The 20,178-nt window shown below is 46.7% G+C and overlaps 1 protein-coding gene across 1 annotated transcript in view; it reads left to right on the plus strand.

Annotated features, from left to right (window-relative positions):
- Nucleotides 1-20,178, plus strand: part of PSMD13 (proteasome 26S subunit, non-ATPase 13) — a 40,872-nt gene that overhangs the window by 16,692 nt on the left and 4,002 nt on the right. Inside the window, exons 6-7 of the mRNA XM_073604677.1 lie at nucleotides 7,613-7,699; nucleotides 9,503-9,674. Of these exons, the coding sequence (XP_073460778.1) occupies nucleotides 7,613-7,699; nucleotides 9,503-9,674 (259 nt within the window). The remainder of the gene's footprint in view (nucleotides 1-7,612; nucleotides 7,700-9,502; nucleotides 9,675-20,178) is intronic.

A 20,178-nucleotide genomic window follows, 5' to 3' on the forward strand; every position in this document is an offset into this window, starting at 1 on the left:
TACTCGCCTCTAAATGCCTGTTGCTAGGGGGTCCCTTATAGTCTGCCTCCTTCAGTGCCTGGGCTGGTGACATCACTTCCCCTCGGCACAGGAAGGGCTCAGCTGTTTTTATCTGCTAATAATGGTTTTAGTGTATTTTTTGCCAATATATATATTGGTTCGATAAACATTTGCACAAATACTGCGGAGTCTAAAAAAATCAGTAGCACCTTCTTTTTATTCTACTTATCATGTGCTTTCAGAAAATATATGGTTTGGGGGGTCTTTCACAAATTCTGAAAGCTAAAAGTGAAAAATAAAAAACAAAGGGAAAAATTGCAAAATGGTCTGGCCACCTGAGTGAACAAATTGGAGCACAGGGCCTGGCAGCGAAAGGGTTAAGGTTAAAAATGTCTCTGTATCTGTATCTCCACCGATAAACTTACCTGAGTCCTTTCTCCATCCAGAGCTGTGCCTGTCTGCAGTGGCTCTCCCTTCTCTCTGCTAACAGAGGCAGCAGTGAAAGCCATTGGCTCCTGTTGCTGTCAATCAAATTTGAGAAGGAGGGGGGGTAGGGGTTAGATGCGCTCTCTGTGTCAATGGATGCAATCAGTGTAGCTCGAGAGTGAGCCCTCAAAGGAAGCTGCTGCTTATTGGGGCCCACCAGGAAGAGGAGCAGCAGAGAGAGCAAGCAGCGGGTAGCCCCATAAAAGAAGAATCGAGGCAGATGTTTGCAAAACCATTGCATCAGAGCAGGCAAGTATAACATGAAAAAAAAATCAAGCTTTACACGAAACTGGAGCAGTTATGGCAACAAATTTCTTTTTTCTTTTGGAAAAAAGGTTAAGGCCACATAAATAAATATAGCTGACATTGAAAGGACCCCCACCACTTGGAATATGTTTCATCTCAACCCTTGTTGCTTACACTTTTTCTGGACAGATTAGCATGTTACAGAAAGTGGAAAAATAACAGGTCTGAGGGATGCAAAGGAGTGAGAGGGCTGCATGTGTCATTAAATCATCTATTTGATGTGCCTAGCTGTGCAACCAGACTGGGGCTCTGTTCCCCTCCTTAGAGGGCCATCACTTGACCAGTTTTCTGTCTGAATATTGGTTACTGCAGCCACTGTAATCTCATTTAAACTGTGAACTGTTCACTGCAGATCTAACAGTTGTTGGACTCTATTTCTTAGATTCACTTCAAACATTTCTGCCGGGAAAAAAAATACCAAGCCTTTTGAAATGTAAGTTCAAATGCAAGACAGTAACTCTTTTTCTTTCTCGAATATCACGGGACACAGAGCCACAGTAATTACTGATGGGTTATATAGGTATCACTGGTGATTGGACACTGGCACACCCTATCAGGAAGTTCAACCCCCTATATAATCCCTCCCCCTTGCAGGGATACCTCAGTTTTTACGCCAGTGTCTTAGGTGATGGACGTGTAAAGATGTCCTGTGCTGAGCTCCAAAGGGAATATCCTGATATCCTATACTGGGGCAAGCCAGGCGAACCGGATCCATTCAAAGTGTCTTTTCATGGCCGAATTGAATGGTACCCGGGCCTCGTGTCCGAAGAAACGAGGTTTTACCCGTAATGCTTCTCTTTTTAGAGAGCTGGACCCCGCAGATCAGAAAATGGCTTTAAACTTCCTAATTTCTGGCGAGGTGCTTTACGGTCCCAGAACTGTTGGATCCCCCTACTGATGGGGGGCCCCAGTCTCTGACGGTTTTTTCAAACGGAGCCCACCGTGAAAGGTGAAGATTGGGTCTGTGTAAACAGCACCCTGCGGCTGGATAAGGTAAGAGGAGATTCCACAGAATTTTTGAGTTCTAGTGGCTTTTCTCCTTTAAGGTAAATGCATGCTATGCCTATTGTGACCACCAGGGGCTGCCAAGAGCACAAACCTACACATGCTGACTCTGTCTCAGGTGTTGTAATCGCTGTTTATGTCCCAGCGTATCAAGCAGGCTGCAAACAGGTAAGGTGGAAAGGGGGATTTCTCATGTTTGAATGTTCCCCCCCAGGCTAGAGAGGGGGCCACAGGGGTCTAGAAAGTGGTTATACCACCCGGGCTCTGTGGCCTAATGGCCACCATCTTTCAAGATAGCCGTTCAGGCAGATCTTGTTACCAGCTTCCCTCCCCCCCCCCCCATCCCCAGCCTTTCTCCAGAAGCATGACAGGAGAGTCGGCAGCGCGGGAAGCGCTCGTTTTTTTCAAAACTCGGGGGGGGGGGGGGGGGCGGTAGAGGAGGGGACGGGACGTCAGCACAGGCGCTTAGACTCCCACTCAGGCCAGCTGCAGGCTATTAGAGGCACTCTGTACAGGTGCACACAGCCTTCTGAGAGACACAGAGCTGATGGTCGCATGTAAGGTGGGACACAGGCATTCTCCTAGGCAGCATTTACTGAAGTAACACCAGACTGAGCATTGGGTAGCAAGGCTTTTAGCCAGACTACATCGCTCAGCGGGCAGTGTTCATTTGTATACCTCACACCTTGTTGCTTTGCACTATGGGTAGAAGAGGTTCAAGCACCCCAGGAACCAGAGACACTAGGGGATCTCGTTCAGGTTCTGAGGGCCCCCTGTCGGCAGCATCCTCCCCCCCTAAAGATGGGCCAGGGACGGCTAGCCAGGGACGGCCATCGGGGTCAGGGGCTACACCTGCTTCTGGCACTTCAGCCCCTGTATATATTACACAAGAGGTTTTTTCCTCAACCATTAATGGTCTAGAGGAAAGATTAATGGCCGTGATTACGTCTTCACTCAGTGGAAGAAAACGCACTAGGCTTTTCCTCTGTTCCCCAAGACCCTCAGACAGAGGAGCTCTGGGATAAAGGAGATGAATCCCTTTCAGAGGATCGGGATGGGATGGATGATTCCTCTTCGGAGGATTCAGGTGGAGAGGGACCCTCTGCGACTTCCCAAGAGGAGAAAGTCTTAGTGCAGATCCTCACTGGATTGGTCCGCTCCACATTTAAGTTGCCCATACCTGAAACTGCTAAAGAATCCTCTTCTGCTTTGGGGTCACTGAAACCTTTCCAAGCAGCACATGCTTTTCCTGTTCATACTTTACTTGAAAAGCTTATTTATTCTGAGTGGGACCACCCAGACAAACGTTTTTTTCCGCCGAGAAAGTTTTCAACACTTTATCCGATGGAAGAAAAGTTTATTAAAATGTGGGGAATACCGGCTATTGATGCCGCCATTTCCTCTGTAAATAATAGCCTGACTTGTCCTGTAGACAATGCTCAGATGCTCAGGGATCCTGTAGATAAAAGGATGGAATCCCAATTGAAGGATGTTTTCTCCTTAGCAGGATCAGTGGTCCAACCTGCAGTAGCAGCGATTGGAGTCTGTCAATACTTAAGAGACCATGTTAAGCAGGTCATCAAAGTATTACCTGAACAGCAGGCCCAGGGGTTTGCTAACCTTCCAGCGGCCTTATGCTTTGTGGTTGACGCCATTAGAGATTCTATCGTGCAAACCTCCCGTCTTTCACTGGGGTTGGTGCATATACGTAGAATCCTATGGTTGAAAAATTGGTCAGCCGAAGCACCATGTAAGAAGCTACTGGCTGGGTTTCCATTTCGTGGTGCAAGGTTGTTTGGAGAGGACTTGGATAACTATATCAAGAGAATCTCTTGTGGGAAAAGCACTCTCTTACCTGTCAAGAAGAAGAGTAAGCGTCCCTCTTTCAAACGGACTCTTTCCCCAGCGCCGGGGGCTTCAGCCTCCAGGCAGTCTCGACGGCCGCCTCCATCGGGGTCCAGAGACAAGAGTCAACCCCAGGGACAAAAGAAGTCCTGGGGAAAGAAGCCTACTAGGCAAAACACTAAGACCTCTGCATGAGGGGGCGCCCCCGCTCACTCGAGTGGGGGGAAGACTGCGACAGTTCTCAGAGCTCTGGCACGAGGACTTCCAGGACAGATGGGTAGTCTCCACGGTAACCTTAGGGTACAAGCTGGAGTTTCAGGAATTCCCTTCTCCTCGGTTCCTCAGATCAAATGTTCCCAGAGACCCAGAGAAGAAGCAGTCGCTCCTTCTAGCGTTAGAGCGACTTTTGTCGCAGGAGGTCATTATGATAGTTCCCACAAAGGACCAGGGATTGGGCTTCTATTCCAACCTTTTTACGGTCCAAAAGCCAAATGGGGATGTCAGGCCCATTTTGGACTTAAGGGATCTGAACCGATTCCTAAGGATTCAATCCTTCCGCATGGAATCAATTCGAACAGTAGTTCCCACCCTGCAGGGAGGAGAATTTCTGGCATCAATAGACATCAGAGATGCATATCTGCATGTGCCCATTTTTCCTGCTCATCAGAAGTTTCTGCGCTTCGAGGTAGGAGGGCGCCATTTCCAGTTTGTGGCTCTGCCTTTCGGGATAGCCACTGCACCTCGAGTGTTCACAAAGATCTTGGCTCCTCCTCTGGCCAGATTAAGGGCTCAGGGTATAGCTGTCATAGCATACCTAGACGACCTGCTCTTGATAGACCGGTCGGTAGCCTCTTTGAATGGAAACTTGAGGACCACGGTCAGGTATCTAGAACACCTGGGTTGGATCCTCAACTTAGAAAAGTCTTTCCTAAAACCAGTAAGAAGACTGGAGTATTTAGGTCTGATTATAGATACAAGCCAGGAGAAAATATTTCTACCCCAGGCAAAGATCACTGCTTTGAGAGAGCTGATTCTGACAGTAAGGACCAAGAAGGGTCCCTCAGTCCGCCTTTGTATGAGGCTACTAGGGAAGATGGTGTCTTCATTCGAAGCAGTTCCCTATGCTCAGTTTCACTCAAGAATGCTGCAACACAGTATTCTGTCGACCTGGAACAAGAAGGTTCAGGCATTAGACTTTCCGATGCACCTGTCGCATGCGGTGCGTCAGAGCCTCAATTGGTGGCTCATACCCGAAAACCTGCAGAAGGGGAAATCCTTTCTACCGGTTACCTGGACGGTGGTAACAACAGATGCCAGTCTGTCAGGTTGGGGAGCAGTTCTGGAACAGGCTGCGGTCCAAGGGGTATGGTCCAAGACAGAGAGGACCTTACCCATCAACATTCTGGAGATCCGGGCGATACATCTAGCTCTAAAAGCCTGGACTATCAGGCTACAGGGTTGTCCGGTCAGGATCCAGTCCGACAATGCCACAGCAGTGGCTTATGTCAATCATCAGGGAGGCACCCGGAGCCGAGCTGCTCAAAAAGAGGTGAACCAGATCTTAGTCTGGGCAAAGATGCATGTGCCATGCATATCGGCAGTTTTCATCCTGGGAATAGAGAATTGGCAGGCGGACTATCTAAGTCGCCAGCAGTTACTTCCAGGGGAATGGTCTCTGCATCCCGACGTCTTTTGGGCCATATGCCAAAGATGGGGGGTTCCAGATGTAGATCTCTTTGCATCCCGATTCAACAAAAAGATAGACAGATTTGTGGCAAGGACAAAAGATCCTCTTGCATGCGGGACGGATGCGTTGGTGATTCCGTGGCATCGGTTCTCACTGATTTACGCATTCCCGCCTATTCTGCTACTACCATGACTCCTTCGCAGGATCAGGCAGGAAAGGAAGTCGGTACTTCTGGTGGCCCCCGCTTGGCCCAGAAGGACTTGGTATGCAGAAATAGTAAGGATGACGGTGGGTTCCCCGTGGACCCTACCGGTACGCCCAGACCTGTTATCTCAAGGTCCAGTGTTCCATCCTGCCTTACTAACGCTAAATTTGACCGTTTGGCTATTGAGACCCACGTTCTGAAGAGTCGTGGGCTCTCAGGTCCTGTCATATCTACCTTGATTAATGCAAGGAAGCCAGCTTCCAGGATGATTTATCATAGTGTCTGGAAGGCTTATATAACCTGGTGTGAATCCAGAGGTTGGCATCCCAGGAAATATGTCATAGGTAGAATCTTTGATTTTCTACAGATGGGATTAGAGATGAAGCTAGCCTTGAGTACCATCAAGGGCCAGGTTTCTGCTTTATCAGTATTATTTCAGCGGCCACTTGCTTCGCATTCTTTGGTCCGAAACTTTATGCAGGGGGTGATGCGTCTTAATCCTGCGGTTAAAGCGCCCCTAAACCCCTGGGACTTGAATTTGGTCCTGGCTGTGTTACAGAAACAGCCTTTTGAACCAATAAGTCAGATTCCTTTGGTCTTGTTGACAAGGAAATTAATTTTTCTGGTGGCCATCTCTTCTGCTAGAAGAGTATCAGAATTAGCAGCTCTTTCCTGTAAGGAGCCTTATTTGATTATACACAAGGATAGAGTGGTACTACGCCCTCATCCTAGTTTTTTACCGAAGGTGGTTTCTGATTTTCATTTAAACCAAGACATTGTTCTACCTTCCTTTTTTCCAGATCCCTGTTCTCCGGAAGAGAGATCTCTACATTCGTTGGATGTAGTAAGAGCAGTTAAGGCCTATCTAGGGGCAACTACTCAGATCCGCAAGACGGATGTTTTGTTTGTGCTGCTAGAGGGTCCCAATAGAGGACAGGCAGCGTCAAAAGCTACCATTTCTAAATGGATTCGACAGTTGATCATTCAAGCTTACGGTTTGAAACAGAAGATTCCTCCGTTTCAGATCAGGGCACATTCCACAAGGGCTATTGGTGCTTCTTGGGCGGTGCATCTCCGGGCCTCTATGGCTCAAATCTGCAAGGCCGCAACCTGGTCTTCAGTTCATACATTCACCAGATTCTATCAGGTGGATGTGAGAAGGCATGAGGATATCGCCTTTGGGCGTAGTGTGCTGCAGGCAGCGGTACAGGGTCCTCAGGTCTGATTGCACCCTACTTGGTCGTGGTTCCCCCCCCTCAGGTAGCATTGCTCTGGGACATCCCATCAGTAATTACTGTGGCTCTGTGTCCCGTGATGTTCGAGAAAGAAAATAGGATTTTTTAAAACAGCTTACCTGTAAAATCCTTTTCTTTCGAAGGACATCACGGGACACAGAGGTCCCGCCCCTCTTCTAATACACTATATTGCTTGGCTACAAAACTGAGGTATCCCTGCAAGGGGGAGGGATTATATAGGGGGTTGAACTTCCTGATAGGGTGTGCCAGTGTCCAATCACCAGTGATACCTATATAACCCATCAGTAATTACTGTGGCTCTGTGTCCCGTGATATCCTTCGAAAGAAAAGGATTTTACAGGTAAGCTGTTTTAAAAAATCCTATTATGATGATGCTTCAATGCAAATCTATTAGGTGTTACTTTTGCCCATCCAAGGTTGTGTGACTATGCCTTCTGATAGACCCTGCTCCTCCCGTACAATATATGCTGACCCACCTGTGCTTCTTCACCACCCCTTTACTCTGTTGGAGGCCTCCCTTAGTTGCTGAAATGGAGCAGGGCTTCTGGATATGAAGGGGCATGTGGCATCCCCCATGTTCAAATGCTTAGGTCTGAGCTTCAAATCGCCAGGTCCTAACACTGTCAAGCGAAGATTGTCAAGTGAGTGTAACAGATAACATTGCATCTTTAATCTTTATCTCAAAGTGCAAGTCTTCTTATGTTTGTTCCTCCCTATTTTATTCAACTTTTCAAATACGTAGAAATAACTTTTATAAATGATGTAAGATGAAAAAGTCTTTGATTTCTATTTGATATTTTTATTTGACCCCTTTACCTCTAGGTGAAAAGTAGTGATGAGGCAGTGATACTGTGTAGAACCGCCATTGGAGCTTTGAAATTGAATATTGGAGATTTGCAAGCTACCAAGGTATGTGACAGTTATTCTCTTTTACTGGATGTTTAAAGTAATATAAAATGTTATTTACTTTACACCCTGCCATCTGTCCACTTCCTCAATGCAAGGGGGACATCATTGGGCCCATTTTCAGGATCCTGGGAACACTAATGCCGTGTACACACGAGCGGACTTTACGGCAGACTTTGTCCGGCGGACTTTTCGACGGACTTTACGACGGACTTTCCGAATGAACGGACTTGCCTACACACGATCAACCAAAGTCCGACGGATTCGTTTGTGATGACGTACGACTGGACTAAAACAAGAAAGTTCATAGCCAGTAGCCAATAGCTGCCCTAGCGTCGGTTTTTGTCCGTCGGACTAGCATACAGACGAGAGGACTTTTCAACCGGACTCGAGTCCATCGAAAAGATTTGAAACATGTTTCATTTCTAGGTCCGTCGAACTTTTGGGGAAAAAAAGTCCGCTGGAGCCCACACACGATCGAATTGTCCATTGGACTCCGGTCCACAGGACCAAGTATGCCGTAAAGTCCGGTCGTGTGTACGCGGCATAAGAAGCCTAAATCTCATAAGATTCACTCCAGCGGTGTGTGGGAGCGACTTTTTGAGAGATGTGGTCTCCTCTGCTTTACTAGGAAAAAGGATCAGTGAAGTCACCCTGACCTAAATTAATGCGCTAGACGCCAGGTGCATTTTTTAATGGCATGGGTTACAACAGAAGCAGACTCGAGATTTTCATGCAAGGTTTGCTTTTTTTTTTTTTTTTTTCCACTTTAGCAAAAATTTCCTGAGAGACTTATTTCAGCTTTGCAGTTCATTTTCGTCCCTGCTCCTTTTCATATCATTGTGGGATGAAGTCTTTTTCTTTGTTGATTTTATCTAATTCAAACATCGTGGTACATTTGAACACCAACAATTAAAACGCATACAAAAATATTTCCCCTATACCCCTACCACTCCTTTCACCCTCCCCCCCCCCCCCCCCCCCCCACACCCCTCCAACCCCTCTCTTCCTCACCCTTACTCCTATCGGTTCTGATCTCCATTTAGCCTCTCTTCTTAAACGCCGTCAGACTGTCTAACTACTTTAGGGCCTCTAATAGTTATTTATTTTATGTTCCCATCACCTCGGCGCACCTTATTGAGTGCTTATACTCTACCCAATCCCTCCATTTCTCTTCAAACTCTTTCCATTTCTGTACCCTCGCTGAACCTTAAGTATTCTAGGCTTTGAATTTCATTTATTTTATTGAACCAATTCTGCAATGTGGGTCTACCTTTTTCTTGCCAATATCTAGGTATAAGGCTTTTAGCCACATTCAAGATCTGTGGTAGTAACGTTCTCAGGTATTTCCCCATAGGTATTCCAATCCCATGGAATAAGCACCCCCACAGGTCGTCTGGGACCTCTATGTTCGTTATCTCACTGGTAGTTTGCCTGACCTCCCCCCAGTATTTTTTAATTTCCGTGCATTGCCACCAGATGTGCGCCATGCATGCAAGGTTTGCTTTAAGCTCGTTAAAAAAAACAAAAACCCACATAATCCACTATGACTTATATTTTTCAATGTATCTTTCAATGATGTTCTGGTCAAGCATTGTTCATGTATCATAATGTCATCATGAAAAAAACCTTAACTGTACTAATAAACATAACTTACAGTGATTCAGTTGCTTGTGGTGCTCATAAGCCCATTGATCATTTGGTTTACCTAAAAGGTTCTGTTTGAAATAACCCTGCTTTTGATTAGAAGATGTAGGATTGGCCAAATTCTGTGTAGTCTTGATATGTCAACTTATTTTATTTTAGGAAACCATTGAAGGTGTAGAGGAGATGCTTGGAGGACTTGCTGGTGTAACGTCTGTGCACAGCCGCTTTTATGACCTGTCTAGCAAATATTACCAGACCATTGGAAATCATGCTTCCTATTACAAAGATGCTCTGAGATTTCTAGGCTGCACAGACCTCAAAGACCTACCAAGTAAGTTCCCACATTTGTGTTTCATGTATAATATTGTACCCTTACAATAAATGTACCTGTGTGCTGCTGGTTTTCTACACAGAAAAAAATTGTTTGCTGGCAATGTATTTTCTCTAAGGGCCCAATAACTCCTTTCCAGTATGTTAATCATAGTTATGTGTGTGTTAACACAGTGCAAGTAGTGTTAGTGTTCAGCAATGCAATTTATTTTGAGTGGCACCCCTTCACACTAAGGCAATGCAGCTCCAATGCATAAATGTTGCAGTAGACTACAATGCATAGTAAAGCTTCACTGCATGTTGTGGTGCACTGCATTGAGGAAAATGATGCATGCTCCGTTTTTGGTGTATTACCAGCTTTCAAAAAGAGAAACCCCACATTAACACAGCACACCAAGATGGCAGGTTCTAAATGTGCCCTAAGTTCAAGGGAAGCGTAGAAATTGAATTTTACCTTATTTCTCTCAGCTAGTTTGGGACACTCTATATTAGTATAATAGGCTAATCACTGACTAGCTCTGTGACCAGCACAACATGAATACTTGGCTACCTGGACGTTATTTGGAGGGATTGTGTTTCCATTGGTCTAAGAAGAGATATTTTTGTTGTATTAAAGTCTCCCTGTTTGTCCTCCCAGAACAAAATATCAATAGTGCACAGACAGCATACAATTTATTCAGGGCCGCTGTATTTATAAGAATCGGAGGGAGAACGTCAAGGAAGTTTAGGTCTGCTCAGCCTTGCAGACTTTGTGGTATCAACCAGAACTTTTTCATTTCTGCATTGTAGAAAGTGAGGTCTCCTTCCCCGCCAAAGTGGGCTATGCTGTTGCTGTGTGTTTAGCAGTTTGCTAATATACTGTATATGTATTGAACTGCAGCTCAATTCATGTGCATTTTTGTATGCTTCAGTTAGGTAACACTTACAGGTCTTGTCCCTTCCCCTGCATAGACTTTGAAAGGAGAAGCAGCACAATAATAAGCTCTCTGTCACTACTCCCTCTCCTGTCGGCATGCTTCTTGACCTGCCTCTGAGTCAGAGATTTGCTTTATAGGGTATAGCAAGTGGCTGATACGAGGTCAGATTCATGTACCTATACTGCTTGCATTAAAGAATACATTGATCAATGTATTAGTGAATACGGAGCTAAGTTAAATTGTGTCTTTTCTGCTTAGAGGTCAGCTTTAAGGTTTGTTTGAAACTGAGTGCTACTAGTGTAAAGGTGAGAATTTTCTCAGACTACAGGTTGATGTTGCAGCAGGATCACATACAACCCCTGGCAAAAAAAATAATCACAGACAGGCCTCAAAACTATTTTCATTTAAGGCCGCTTTCACACATGCGGACTGCTTTGTTCGTTTTTCATCCATCCGTTGATGGATTAAAAAAGGACATCAATGCATCTCTATGGAAAAATGGATGCTCATCCATTTACATCCGCTTCCGTCAACATCTGTTTTTGGAACTAATCAAAGCACTATTTCTCGAATCGTCTTCCAGGGCAGCATCCGAGCATCCGAGAGATAGGCTCCTCCTCCCTAAAACAGGAAACACATTAGTCCACCATTATAAATTTCACACTCTTACCTGTGTGCCTCAGTTGTTTGTGTTTCCTCCGGACCCACAGGAGCTGCAAGAACGTTTGTTATTTTATTTTCACCTGTCTCTGTGCTTGTTGCAGGAGACCCCCTGCCAGCATCCCATACAGCCCAAGGGGCTTTGGGAGGGCGAGCAGGCGCAGCACTGGGCAACATTGCTCAAAGCCTGAGATTTCGCCCCTACTGAGGGGTCTGCAATCATCCCCCCAGGCTGCAGGAGGACTCTGTCATCCCCACCCCATGCCGCTGTTAGGCCTGTGTATGCTTCCGCAAGCACCCCCCTCTGGCTTTCCGCAGAATCTGGAGCCCGCCAGGGGGGATGGATACATGCATAGATGGGCGCCCCCCCCGCCGCCGCCGACCGCTGCCGAAAACCTCAGCAGCAGAGGGTCTAGCAGGGAGGGTTTTGCACCTTCTAAATTAGGTCCCTGGTGGCTGCGGCTGTCCCCCCAAACGAATCCACCGCTCTCCGGGCGGCGCAGCAGCGTCCTCACCGCCACAGGCCGCTACAGGGAGTCGGGGGTGTACCAAGATGGCGCCGAGGAAGTTCCGCTTCCGGGTTGGCGGCCATTTTCCCGTAGTCTATCTACTGCGGAGATAGAGCAGGGACACCTAGGGGCGGGAAGGTTAAAAAAAAAAAAAAAAAGAGAAAACAGAATACAAATAGCAAATTTGTTCAATGCTACCCTTCACTACCAGCACAGTTACTCTACAATACAGCGGCATGTGCAGGTGTGTCCACCAACCTGCACGGGGTCAGCCGGGGGCGGGGCCGGAGCTTATGCAGGAAGCAGATAAAAAGGCCTCTAAGCAGAGGATCCTGGTGGCTGATCATGTCTGACGCTTCCCCACCCTGCCCTGCAGATCCTGCAAATCAGGACAGCTCCAAGGTAAGCCAGAATATTCTTGAATTATCTCTGTCTTAACCTCTTTACTGCCTATCTACAGGCAGTTCCTTTGACCACCTAAACTCACGGGGTTTTTTTGTTCTCTATGCTCGCTTGCAGGCAAAGACCCCTGAGGAAAGGAAGGCTAAAGGCAAAACATGTGCCTCATGCAGCCACAGGCTTTCCCCAGATTGGAAAAAGCCCCTGTGTCAGAAATGCTTAGACAAAATGGTGGCAAAAGAATCACAGGGGGAGAACAAGGTACAGGCAGAACAAGAGGTGGATTCAGATGAATCTGAACAATCTGAATCAGAAGACGGTATCTGTTCAGACTCAGAGGAGGAAGGGCATGGGAAGCAGGGGCGGCAAACCTAAATCCGGCTATTGCTTCCACCTGCACAGCCCGAACCTTGCTAATCTGGCTAACCCAGCTGCAAGATCTATTGGAGAACGACACACCCAGGGAGGAACTAATTAAAACCATCCCCACACTAACTAGAGCGGCAGCTTTCTTGGCAGATGCTTCAGCAGAAACTGTCAGAATATCCTCTAGGACCACGGCACTACTAAACTCGGCCCGCAGAGCCCTGTGGTTAAAATCCTGGGGGGGGGGATGCACCTTCCAAGAACCGTTTATGTGGCATACCATTCACTGGAGACCTACTGTTTGGTCCCGAACTAGAAACAGTCCTGGATAGGACTGCAGCAAAAAATAAGGGGTTCCCTCAAACCAAGAAGAGACAAGGGAAGGCGCCCTTTCGGCATTTCAAGAAATTCAATAAGCCAGGGGCAAAAAAGCACTGGGGTCAACAAAACAAGAAAGGCAAAGGTGAATTCATCCTCAAGCCTAATACCCAAAAGAACAAAAAACAATGACTGCCTTCAGGTGGGGGGCAGATTGGCGGCTTTCTCCCACCAATGGGAGGAGATAACAGAAAACAAATTCATACTGCGCACCATAGCGGACGGTTACGCAATAGAATTCTCCAACCGCCCCCCAACCAAATACTTAGCGACCATGCTACCCAAGGACAGCAATCAAGCAAAGGTGTTTCTAGAATCCCTACAGAAACTATTAGATCAGAAGGTGATTTGTCACGTTCCCCAAGAGGAGGAACAAAAGGGCTTCTACTCACACATCTTCGCAAAAAGAAAACCATCAGGCAAACTAAGGCTGATACTAAACCTCAAACCACTCAACCGAGGAATAAGATACAAGAGATTCAGAATGGAATCTATCTATTCAATTAGGAACATCCTACCGCAGGAGACATTCATGGCAACACTAGACTTACAGGATGCCTACCTACATGTCCCCATAAGGAAGGATCACCAAAAGTTTCCAAGGTTCGCAATCCAGGGGCCAGCAGCTACGCTGCACCTACAGTACACAGCTCTCCCCTTCGGAATCTCCTCAGCTCCAAGAATATTCTCAAAAATAATGGCGGAAGCGCTAAAAGGTCTAAGACAGGAGGGTATTGGAATAATACCATACTTAGACGACCTCCTGTTCTTTGCGGACTCAGCAGCAATCCTAGAAAACAACCTGCGCAAGAGTATGATCTATCTGCAAAACCTGGGATGGTTAATAAACGCAGAGAAATCGCAAATGATCCCAAGCCAGAGAGTAGTGTACCTGGGATACGTGCTGGACTCCAGACTGTCAAAAATTTTCCTAACAAAGGAAAAAGACGTAAAAATGACACAAGCAATTACGTCCCTGCTAAGGAACCATTCCACAACGATCAGGCACGGAATGTCCGTACTAGGACTGATGACGTCTTCCATTCCAGCCATCACCTGGGCACAAATTCACATGCGACCCTTACAGAACTACATTCTGTCCCAATGGGATGGCAGGCAAGCATCCCTAGAAAAATCCATTCCCGTCCCCGCCACAGTCAAACAAACACTCTACTGGTGGCTCAACCCACTTCGGGTCATCGAGGGGCGCAGATGGGCTCAAGTCAATCCAGTCAGCATCACCACCGATGCAAGCGCCCTAGGATGGGGAGCCCACATGGAAGGGCGGTTCTCGCAAGGGAAATGGACACCCAAATGGGCACAAGCCTCCTCAAACTTGAGAGAGCTGAAAGCTGTGGGGGAAGCGCTAAAAACCTTCAAGCCAGCATTACAGGGGAAGGATGTAAAGATACAATCAGACAACGCAGCGACAGTCGCATACCTAAACAGACAAGGGGGCACAAAACCCCAAAAACTGATGAGACTGACACAATCTATCCTACTGTGGACAGAAGTGAACATAAGATCGATATCCGGTATTCATCTAAAAGGAACAGACAATACAGTGGCAGATTTGCTGAGCCGGAAAACGATAAAACACACGGAATGGTCGCTAAACCAAACAACCTTCACTCAAATCACCCAGAAGTGGGGAATACCCGAAGTAGACCTATTTGCTTCCAGGGCGAACGCAAAATCTCCGATATTTTTCTCCCTGGACCCTACAGATGGCAACAGCGGGGTGGATGCCTTCAACCAAAACTGGAAATGGCATCTGTGCTATGCATTCCCTCCAACTGCCATAATCCCAAAAGTAATCCAAAAAATCAAGGCAGAGAAAACAGTGATACTAATAGCACCACACTGGCCCCAGAGAGCATGGTTCAGTCATTTAAAAAATCTCAGCATACAACCTCAGCTGACACTGACGGACCGCCCGGATCTACTGTCACAAGGCCCAGTCAACCATCCGAACCACAAAATCTTGAAGCTCTCGGCTTGGTTACTGAGAGGGTAAAACTCCAGAACAAAGGCCTGTCAGACAGAGTAATCAACACCATCTTAAACAGCAGAAAGCCGGTAACGAGAGCCATCTATGAGAAAATAAGGAAAAAATTTGCTTCTTGGTACGAAGACAGACCAATCTCCAACGGTGGGATAATTCCAATAGTTTTGGACCTCCTACAAGATGGTGCAGACAAAAACATATCACCAAGTACCCTGAAAGTACAGGTTGCAGCACTTTCCTCGGTCATGGATACTAGACTAGCGGAAGACCCGCTGATAAGACGATTCCTCATAGCTCTTAAAAGATCCAAACCAGCCAAATTGTACAAAACTCCCACCTGGGACATGGGCACAGTACTTAAGGGCTTTCTTTCCCCTCCGTTTGAACCTATCGAGGACAGCTCAGACAAAAACCTCACGTTAAAAACTGCGCTCCTTCTGGCCTTAGTATCCGCCAGAAGAGTGAGTGAGATCCAAGCTCTATCTTCAATAGAACCATACTGTCTAATACATCTGGACAAGATAATTCTCTCTCCAGATCCGGCCTTTCTACCCAAGGTCTCTTCTACATTTCACAGAACCCAAAACATCGTCATACCCTCACTTCCAACAACCATGGATAGTAGGAAAAGAGACATTTACAGCAAACTTGATGTAAGGAACACGCTCATAGCGTATCTCGAAAGAACAAAAGAATGGCGTAGAACGACCTCCCTCTTCATCCTCTATGCAGGAATCAACAGAGGGAAACAAGCTTCAAAAAGCACCATCAGCAGATGGATAAGGATGGCCATACAGATTACCTATAAGGCACAGAATCTCACTCCACCTAGTGAAATCAGAGCGCACTCAACTAGAGCCTGGGCAACCTCGGCCGCAGAGAAAGCAGGGGCAACTCCGGAGCAGATCTGCAGGGCAGCGACATGGTCGAGCTTCAGTACTTTCGCTAAGCACTACCGCATAGACCAGCTGTCTGACCAAGACCAAGCATTTGGTCGTAAAGTGCTCCAGTCTCTAACCCCACCCTAGTAAGTATTGCTTGATATATCCTCTCGGATGCTGCCCTGGAAGACGATTCGAGAAAACAGAGTTAGGTACCTGGTAACTCTTTTTCTAAGAAGTCTTCCAGGGCAGCACTAGTTCCCACCCTTGAAACAACAAAAACCAGGTACAGAGGGGGAGCTTGCAGCTTACAGGGAATTCCTTCGGTGCTTTAACATAACTGAGGCACACAGGTAAGAGTGTGAAATTTATAATGGTGGACTAATGTGTTTCCTGTTTTAGGGAGGAGGAGCCTATCTCTCGGATGCTCGGATGCTGCCCTGGAAGACTTCTTAGAAAAAGAGTTACCAGGTACCTAACTCTGTTTTTTCTTCCATTAAAAATCAGATTGGACAAAAATCGGATGTCAGGCCAGGTTCACACTGGTACGACAGTCGTACCACTTTGGATCCGACTTTGCCCTTCAACTTAATCCGACATGCGTCCGACTTTGATCCCCGACAATACCAGGCATTGTGCCTGGTATGCATCTTTAGGGGAACTCCGTGCAAAATGTTAAAAAAGAAAACGGCCTGGGTTTCCCCTCAAAGAGCATACCAGGCCCTTCAGTCCAGTGTGTATTTTAAGGGGAATCCCCCAGGCCGAAAAAACATGTAGGGGGTCCCCCCCAAGATCAATACAGACCCTTATCCGAGCACACAGCCCGGCAGGTCAGGAAAGGGGGTGGGGACAAGCGAGCGCCCCACTCCTGAACTGTACCAGTCCACATGCCCTCAACATGGGGGGTGGGTGCTTTGGGGCAGGGGGTGCCCTGCGCCCCCTCCCCAAAGCACCTTGTCCCATGTTGATAATGGGGACAAGGGCCTCTTCCTGACAACCCTGTCCTTTGGTTGTCAGGGTCTTCGGGCGGGGGGCTTATTGGAATCTGGAAGCCCACTTTAATAAGGAGTCCCCCAGATCCCGGCCCCCCCACCCTATGTGAATGAGTATGGGGCACATTGTACCCCTACCCATTCACCTAAAAAAAGTGTCAAAAATAAAACCAGGTACACAGGTTCTTAAAATAATTTATTAAGGCAGCTCCGGGATCTCTTCCGAATTCTTCTCCCCTCTCTGGCTCTTCTGCCTCCTCCGCTGATGTCTTCTGCCGATTTTCTCCCTTCTCTCTCCAGTTCTTCTCCCTCTGTCCAATGTCTTCTGCCGGGTCTTCTTGCTCTTTTGCGGGGTCTCCACTGTCATCTCCCTCTGTTCTTCCGATGTTGACTCGACGCTCTCTCCCGCTCTAATGCCGGGTGTGCAGTGTGCCACTACTTATATTGGCATGGACGGGGTCACTGTGTGACGTCATCCGGAGGCCCCACCCCTTATGACATCACTGCCTGGGGCATGATGGGCAGTGACATCATAATGGGCAGGCCCCCGGTGACCCCACCCCATGTCAATATAAGTAGTTGCGCACCACGGCATTATAGCGGGAGAGAGCGTTGAGTCAACATCAGAGGAAGAACAGAGGGAGACGACAGCGGAGAAGACCCAGCAGAAGACAGCAGAGAGAGCAGAGAAGACCCAGCAGAGTCAGAAGACATCAGCGGAGGAGGCAGAAGAGCCGGAGAGGGGAGAAGAAGTCGGAAGAGATGCCGGAGCTGCCTTAATAAATTCTGATAAGCCCCCCGCCCGCACACCCCGACAACCAGCGGCCAGGGTTGTCGGGAAGGGGCCCTTGTCCCCATCAACATGGCTGATGTTGATGGGAACCAGGGCCAGCAGGAAATGCGGGGGGGGGGGTGCTCGCCCATCCCCACCCCCTTTCCTGACCTGAATTGCTGGGCTGTGTGCTCAGATAAGAGTCTGGTATGGATTTTGGGGGGACCGTCCCAACCCCCCCACATTTCCTTTAAAATCCATACCAGACCGAAGAGCCTGGTATGCTCTTGGAAGGGGTACCCATGCCGTTTTGTTTTTTTAAATTTATTTGGCATGGAGTTCCCCTTCAAGATCAAACTGTTTTTTTTTGCGTTGAAAAAATGTGACTGAACTGATGGAATAAACAGTCCACATGTGTGAAAAGGGTCTTGCATTCCAACCTTCTGGCTTTAGGAAACACTTAAAAAAAAAAAAAAAAAAAAGAAGAAATCTGTAGTCAGTTGCAACTGTTTTTGCAGATCAAGCAGAGGAAAAAAATATGGAATCACTCAATTCTGAGTAAAATATTAGGGAATCACCATGTACTTTGCAGTTCTATAACAATCATCTGCTTCAGATTACATCCTGGAAAATGATGTCATCGTCACCAAACATCCTTTCAATTGATGGAATAAAAAAAGTGTCCAAAATCTCAATATAAACCTGTGCATTTACTGAAGATTTTAATGACTGTCATCTCCCCCATACTGACATACAACCCCATATCATCAATGATTGTGGAAATTTGCATGTTTTCTTCAGGCAGTCGTCTTCATACACTTCATTGGAACAGCACCAAACAAAGGTTCCAGCATCATCACCCTGCCCATTGCAGATCCATAATTCATCGTTGAATATCACTATCATCCACAGTCCATGATTGCTTTTCTTTAGCCCACTGTGACCTTGTTTTTTCTGTTTAGGTGTTAATGATGGTTTTCGTTTTACTTTTCTGTATGTAAATCCCATTTTCTTTAGCCAATGTCTTACAGTTCGGTCTCATATATTGACTCCAGTTTCTGTCCATTTGTTCCTCATTTGTTGTGAGTTTTTAGGGCATAATGCTTTAGGTTTTCTAACTTGACGCTTTGATGTCTTCCTTGGCTTACCAGTACGCTTCCCTTTAATCACCTTCCCATTTGATTTTTACTAATGAAAACCATCATTAATAGACAAACAGAAAGAACAAGGTTACAGTGGGCTAAAGAAAAGCAATCATGAATTGTGGATGAAAGTGATATTCAGCGATAAATTACGGATCTGCATTGGGCAAGGTGATGATGTTGGAACTTTTGGTGCCGTTCCAATGAAATGTATGAAGACGACTGCCTAAAGAAAACATGCAAATCCACATTGATGATATGGGGTTGCATGTCAAGTAATGGTACGGGGGAGAGGACAGTCATTAAATCTCCAATAAATGCACAAGTTTATATTGAGATTTTGGACACTTTTCTTATTCCATCAATTGAAATGATGTTTTGTGATAACGGGTGTAATCTGACGCAGATGTTTGTCTTAGAACTGCCAAGTACATGGTGATTCCATCATAATTTTCCTCAGAATTGAGTGATTTCATTTTTTTCCCTCTGCTTGATCTGCAAAAACAGTTGCAACTGACTACAGCTTTCTTTTTTTTTTTTTTTTTAATTCATTTTTTTTAAGTGTTTCTTAAAGCCAGAAATTTGGACTGTTAAATGAAAATTACTTTTGAGGCATGTCTGTCATATTTTTTTTTGCTACACAATTAAACAGTTGAACACTTTCCAACAGTGGTGATTCCATACTTTTTGCCTGGAGTTACAGTTGCTACTATATTAACCCCTTCAGATCCTGGCTATAGCCGAATGACAGCTACAGCGCGGATCTGCTTTGCCGGGAGGGCGTCGGTAGACCTCCTCCCCTTTGTAAGCTGGCCACGCCCCCCTGAAGGGCGCATGCTGTGATCACCCGAGTCAATGAGACTTGAGTGATCACAGATCGGAGTAAGGAGTCAATCCCGACCCATTACCACGTGTCCAGCTGTCAGCCAATGACAGCTGATCATGTGATGTAAACAGAAGATCCGCAATGGGTTTTTTTTTTTTCTTCTCCCGCTAACAGCGGGAGGAGAAAAAAAGCCTGTCACCGGCTGCTGTTGAAGGGACATCGGTCCGGAAGATGGGAAGCCGCCTCATATGTGCCCACCAGTACCGCCTGCCAGTGCCACCAATCAGTGCCCACCAGTACATAAGTGAAAGCAATCAGTGCCACCTAGCAGTGCCACCCATCAGTGTCACCTATCAGTGCCCATCACTGCCACCCATCAGTGCCACCTATTAGTGCCCTTCAGTGCCACCCACCAGTGCCGCCTTATTAGTCCCACCAGTGCCACCTTATCAGTGCCCACCAGTGGCGCCTTATCAGTGCCCACCAGTGGCGCCTTATCAGTGCCCACCAGTGGCGCCTTATCAGTGCCCATCAGCGTCGCCTTATCAGTGCCCATCAATGCAGTCTATCGGTGCTCATCAGTGTAGCCTCATCAGCGTACATTAATGAAGGAGAAAAATTACCTGTTTGCAAAATTTATTAACAAAATATAAAA

The sequence above is a fragment of the Aquarana catesbeiana genome, linkage group LG11 (assembly GCF_042186555.1).
Source record: "Aquarana catesbeiana isolate 2022-GZ linkage group LG11, ASM4218655v1, whole genome shotgun sequence".
NCBI lineage: Eukaryota > Metazoa > Chordata > Amphibia > Anura > Ranidae > Aquarana > Aquarana catesbeiana.